Here is a 6,095-nt window from a genome sequence, read left to right on the forward strand (position 1 = left end):
TGGAGTTACTTAGTAACTACAAGATTAGTTCTTTCAGGTCCATGAGGAAACAAGAACTCGATCTCTTGGTTCATCGGATTCGAGAGGCTGCTGGAGGTGGTGTTGCTGTTGATTTCAGTTCTTAAGGCACATCTTTTAGTACGGATGTCGCTTGTAGAATGATCATCGGAAAGAAATATAATCGCGACTGTTTCAGTGAAAAAGGGATCGACGTTACGATCCGAGAGGGAATGCAGATAGCAGCTGCGCTTAATCTAGCCGACTACATCCCTCAAATTAGAGGACCTGATCTTCAAGGACTAACAAAGCGTATGAAGATTATTGCCAAGGATTTTGATGACTTCTTCGAGAAGATAATTGAAGAACATGTTCAATCTCAAGATGAAAACAGGGTCAAGGACTTCGTTGATATCATGTTGGGATTCATGGGATCCGAAGAAGCTCATGAGTACTGTGTTGATCGAGATGCTATCAAAGCAATCATCTTGGTACTCTTTTATGTCTCGATACATGTTCCTTTTTTTAACTCGTCTTTACGTCTTTCGATCGAAAATTTTGCCCTGTTTATTGCGATTCTTGCAGGACATGCTTGCAGCTTCAATGAATACATCAGCGGCTACGATCGATTGGACAATGGCGGAACTCATGAGACATCCACAGGTGACAAAGAAGCTCCAAAAGGAACTCAAAGATGTGGCAGGCACGAAGAGAACGGTCGAAGAATCGGATCTGGAGAATTTAGAGTACTTGGACATGGTTATGAAAGAAAGCTTCAGGCTTCATCCGGTAGGACCATTGTTGGTCCCGCATGCAGCAAGGGAAGATTGCACGGTGAACGGCTTTCACATAGCGAAAGACGCTCGCATCTTGGTAAACGCATGGGCAATAGGACGGGACGAAAGGGTTTGGACCGACGCGGAGAAGTTCTATCCGGAGAGATTCGATGGAAGTGACATCGATGTTTGAGGACAAAACTTTGAGCTGATACCATTCGGTTCAGGTCGCAGAGGATGCCCCGGAATGCAACTGGCACTCACCGTCGTTCGGCTCAGTTGGTTCATTGCTTTGATTGGGAGCTTCCAGATAATATGTCGGCAACTGCATTGGATATGAGTGAGGAGTTTGGACCTGTATGTCCTAGAGCCAAACATCTTGCAGCTATACCAGCATGGAGCCTGATTACATGAGAAACTCCGACATAGATTGATCAATTGCAGTAGGAAGGAATTTGCTGAAAATGTTGTCAATCATAACATGTTATGTGACAATACAAATTAAAAATAGGGTAAACGCGTACATAAAATATTAATTTTGGTCATTTTAGTACTTAAATTTTTAATTTTTCATAATCATATTTAATGTTTAGTTTTTGTTTCATTTTAGTACCTCGCTGTTAAAAACTTAACACGTTTAACACCTAAATTATCAGTTTTGATCCATTTTAGTACCTAAACTCTCAATTTTTTAGAACGTAACATTAAGTTTTTAATAGGTACTAAAATGAAATAAAAACTAAACATTATGCATGGTTTTGAAAAAAATTAAAAGTTTAAGTTTTAAAACAGACCCAAACTAATAATTTAGGTACTAAACACATAATTTACCCTAAAAAATATTTGTTTGACTTTAATAAAAATGGATAAATAACATTCTAAATTATTTAAATTTTCTTCGTATTCATATTTGTTTCATTCTAAATATTTGTTTGACTTTATAAAAATGGGGAAAAATTAGGCTAAATTATGGTTGGAACTAATGAGATATTTAGATAAATTTTAGGATGAAATTGGAATATTCAAAATTTTTAAGATCAATTTAAAATAAGGTTATAATTTAAGGACATATGATGTAATTAACTCACTAAAAGATTAAACAAAGATTGACTTAATTTAATGGCTAGGTGCCTGGTCATTTATGCAGAAGGAATAGGTTTTTATCCTCACCTCGACCATGTATGAAACTTAAATTTTCATAAATGGTTCGATCCGAATTAATTATTCGATTCAATTAATAACCGAATGAACATTCATCAGAAGACAGACATGGTTTACCACAAGATAGGAACTCACAAAAGCAAATATGAACTCATTATTTTAGCACAACTCATTTGACATTTTTATTATATTCACCACACAACCCAAATCCCTTGTTCAGTTCTTTCTACGACTACAACTCGAAAAAAGTTCAGTAGCCGAGGCGTGAAAGCCGGTGAAAGAAAGAAATTCGATTAGTATTTGTGAACTGATGAAATCTGCAGATGAATGAATCCAAGCTGGGCACAGGTTGCGGAAATTTAGATGAAAGGAGAGGAATCTGGGCTCATCTGATTTTATGACTCGGGTTCTGGTGCTGGAGCGGCCGACTTCAACAGTGGCTGGAGAGCCTTGACGACGATGCTCATGTTTGGACGGAACTCAGCTTCGTATTGCACGCACAGTGCTGCAACAGCTGCTAACTGCATCAATAGAACGTAATCGAGACTGTTAATTGCTAGTTCGGGCCGGTGTGGCTGTTGTGTTTATTCCGTTGCTTGAACACCCAAAACCCGGAAACATGTAAACTTGTGCAATGTCAAGAAGACACGGGATGATAGATGTACCTTAGCAATTCCTTTAGGAGGACACTCTCCCTTCAGTTTTGGATCTACACATTGTTTAACTTTATCTTCACTCAGTCTTGGACTAGCCTAAATTGAGGAAAAATAAATGTTGAAGAGCTAGTCACATTTAAAGTGAATTGGAAAGACCGACGAAACGAAAATGCACCATCACACTAGATAAAGAGAAGGGAAAAGATTGATCGGAAGAAGAGGAAGCATCAACTCACCCAGGTAACAAGGCTTTGCTGTCCACGCGGCATTGTGTGGTCGACAGGTTTCCTTCCGGTCAAAAGCTCTAGGAGGACAACCCCGAAACTGTACACATCACTCTTCTGCGTCAACTGACCAGTCATTGCATACCTGGAAAAAATTGGAGCCGTAATTCGTTACATCATACATTATATATTATCCACAGCACCGCCGGGATAGCGGTGTATTCATAAAAAAAACTAGATACTTCCTCGAATTCAATTCTGTAGTTCTAGCAACACAGACAGTGGAGTCCGCATATAGCCCGTCGAACCTTAGATGCATTTTCTATCTAGCATGAGAGAGGCGGAAAAGAAAATAGGGAGCATAAATAGTGGCATCAATTGGGAAAATAGTTAAATCAAAAAGTATTTATGCATTATTTGCTGGATGTTATCCGAGAATGCAATTAAACGTAACCAACCATATGCAAAAAGCTAATGTCTTAGTGGTTCATCAAGAAAGATAAAACATAACATGAAGGAGCTTAGAAAGCATACTCTGGAGCATGATAGCCAAAGGTCCCCAGAACTCGAGTGGAATGTAGACGAGCAGCCATGTCAGGAGACTGGTTTGAGAGGTTAAAATCTGCAATCTTTGCTTTGAAATCATCAAAGAGAAGGATATTGCTAGATCTGATATCTCGGTGTATAACAGAGGGTTGAACCTTCTCGTGCAAGTACTCCAAGCCCCTTGCCGCATCAACCGCAATTGTAACCCGTTTCATCCAGTCAAGCACAGGACCTGGTTGTGCCCCTTGAACCCCCTTCCTGCCTAGAATCACCAGAAAGAAAGAAGTCGAACTAATAATGACTATTTTGTATAACAAGATCATGCCTGGAAAATCTGTCAGGACCAATGCATAAAATGACTTCACAAACCATGCAATACGTCATGTAGTGATCCCATTGTCGCAAACTCATATGCAAGCACGCGGTGATCTCCTTCAACACAATAACCTTGCAACTCAACGAAATTGTCATGCTTCAATGTTGAAACCCTTGAAACCTAACAAAAAAAAATTCATAAAGTTGAAGTTCTAATAAAAAGGGGGAAACACAGTAAACTTGAACAACATAAATTTGCATTATCAATAAGAACTAAAACATTAATCGGAAAAGACCATTCTGTCGAATTGTCAACACACCTGGGTCAGAAACTCAACATCCGATTCAGTCTCCGAAGAAACATCAAGCTTTTTCACAGCCACGGCTTTTCCATTTTCCAATTTTGCATAATAAACTCTTCCATACGAACCCTCACCAATCAAAGCCTTCGATCCGAAATTCTCAGTCTTTTCTTTCAATTCTTCCAATGATAATGCAGGCACTTCAATAGGTGGTACTGATTTTTGCACTTCGTTCTTGGCAGGAGCTGCCGCCTTTGAGTTCTTTTGATACCCTTAAAGCACATAACATCAGCAGCGACAAATTATTGAAAGAACGCGAACATAAAATATATATGTAGATATATTGAATGCATGAACACTTATGAGATTTTTGTTTTAGTAAACAATCTTTTGTCAGAGACATTCATATTTTAAATGATGATATTAGAATATCACACAACATAATTCTTACGTCTAAAAATTCATGCCAATGTCTTTTCCTTTTGGGTACGCTATCACTAGGAAGACAACTCAAAATACTTTTCTTATCTTAGCAAGTCAAACAAAAATCCCTCCGTCCCCCAACAGACACAAAGATTTACTATTTTCCGAATTTGAATAATAATCGAAATATCTCGGAAGTTATTTCGCTCTCATGCCTTGCCCAAGTTACATTTCCGTTCAGTGGTTTTAGGTAATTTTGTATAAGGTGTTCAACAAAGTAGAGTTTAATAAGGCATACAATTTCGCAAACATAACCACACATTACACGCCACGAAAAGATTCATAACAGCAGGTCAGAACTAGCGGATCAAGTTAGCATCAAAGAATACCATCTGTTTCATGATCGGGGCTCTTCAAGTGCTCATTTTCATGTGGTTGGTAACTCTCCTCGACCAGACACGAACAGCAAAGCCACCGACGCATCCTTGATCTTCTCCTCAAATACAAATCGTCAGAATTTTCAAGTCGAACAAAGTAGCCAGGAGGAGGTGCCTGTGCCTGCATAAAGTTTTACAAACTCTTTAAAAATCCAATGAACAAAGAGTAAAATTAATTGAGACAAACATATATGAAGAGCAAGGTCGAAAACAAATTTGCCTAAATCCAGGACTAGGAAAAAGCTGAAAATTGATGACAAACGTAAGAGACATTCAACATGAATCGTATATATATCTGAATTGCATTTCGTTAAGCTCATGATATATTGCAATAAATGAAAAATCAATAATTCCATGTACCCAGAGCACCTACTGATCAAAAGGCAACGTCCACAAAAGTAAAAGCTACAAATACAATTGAATTAACAATTATAAATGATTAATCAAACGTTATGAGATGCATTTCGATTAACTTAACATCTTTAACGTTCGAATTCATAAAAACTGAAGGAGATCAATAGACCCATTAAGCCTTACCACCAAGCCTTGTCGACGATAACCATCTTCCATCAGAGAAATCAAAGATAAAGAAAACAAATAAAAATCCCAGAAAACCAAGCCTGATTTCTAAAAAAGGTCGATGAGGATTCACAAAACAAATCAAAGACTCAAAAGATAACCGAAAGCCTTAAACCTTTAAATTTGAAATACAATGTGAAAAGCGAGGGATAATTAATAATAGTTGAAGAAAACAATGGAGACAGGGAAGCACACGGAAACAAAACAGCATTAAAGATTAGAAACCGAAACAAAAAGGATTAAAATAGATAAAGTTTGAAAAACAAATCCGCTTGTATTAACAACAATACCTGGCTTTTTTCTCTCCCTCGTTTATTGTTGGAAAATCTGTTCCGTTTCTCTTATAGACTTTGTTCGTTGATTAGTTTTCCTTTACAGAAAATGGAAGAATTTGATGAATTTTTAAGGGGTTTTCCGTTTGAATTTGAAAAGACAAAGGGAAAACAATGTTAAATTGACAGAGGCAACATGGGGGACAAAAGATAAAATAAAATACATAAAAATGGAAATATTCCCCTCGCTTTATATATATATATATTATGTGTGTGTATGTCAATATATATATAACTACACATGTAGCTTCTTAAAATTTAGGGTAAATTATTAGTTTAGTATCTAAACTGTCAGTTTTAGTTTGTTTTAGTATATAAATTTCTATTTTTTAAATCATACTAAAAGT

The 6,095-nt window shown here is 37.1% G+C and overlaps 1 protein-coding gene across 2 annotated transcripts; it reads right to left on the minus strand.

The window, feature by feature from the left end:
- Positions 1–2,144: 2,144 nt before the first annotated feature.
- Positions 2,145–5,834, minus strand: LOC120213786 (PTI1-like tyrosine-protein kinase 3). 2 transcript variants are annotated; one of them, XM_039211846.1, is made up of 8 exons: positions 5,375–5,436; positions 4,790–4,958; positions 3,996–4,249; positions 3,730–3,856; positions 3,349–3,622; positions 2,827–2,959; positions 2,600–2,686; positions 2,145–2,455 (listed from the first exon to the last, which is right to left on the minus strand). In XM_039211846.1, exons 1-8 carry the CDS (start codon positions 5,405–5,407, stop codon positions 2,330–2,332), a joined length of 1,203 nt encoding a protein of 400 aa, XP_039067777.1. In that variant the 5' UTR covers positions 5,408–5,436; the 3' UTR covers positions 2,145–2,329. The 2 variants fall into 2 exon arrangements, with proteins under 2 accessions (XP_039067777.1, XP_039067778.1); XM_039211847.1 differs by lacking the exon at positions 5,375–5,436 and adding an exon at positions 5,707–5,834 and having other exon boundaries at positions 2,146–2,455.
- Between the last annotated feature and the right edge of the window lie 261 nt (positions 5,835–6,095).

The sequence above is a fragment of the Hibiscus syriacus genome, unplaced genomic scaffold (genome assembly GCF_006381635.1).
Source record: "Hibiscus syriacus cultivar Baekdansim isolate YM2019G1 unplaced genomic scaffold, ASM638163v2 tig00110044_pilon, whole genome shotgun sequence".
Taxonomy (NCBI): domain Eukaryota; kingdom Viridiplantae; phylum Streptophyta; class Magnoliopsida; order Malvales; family Malvaceae; genus Hibiscus; species Hibiscus syriacus.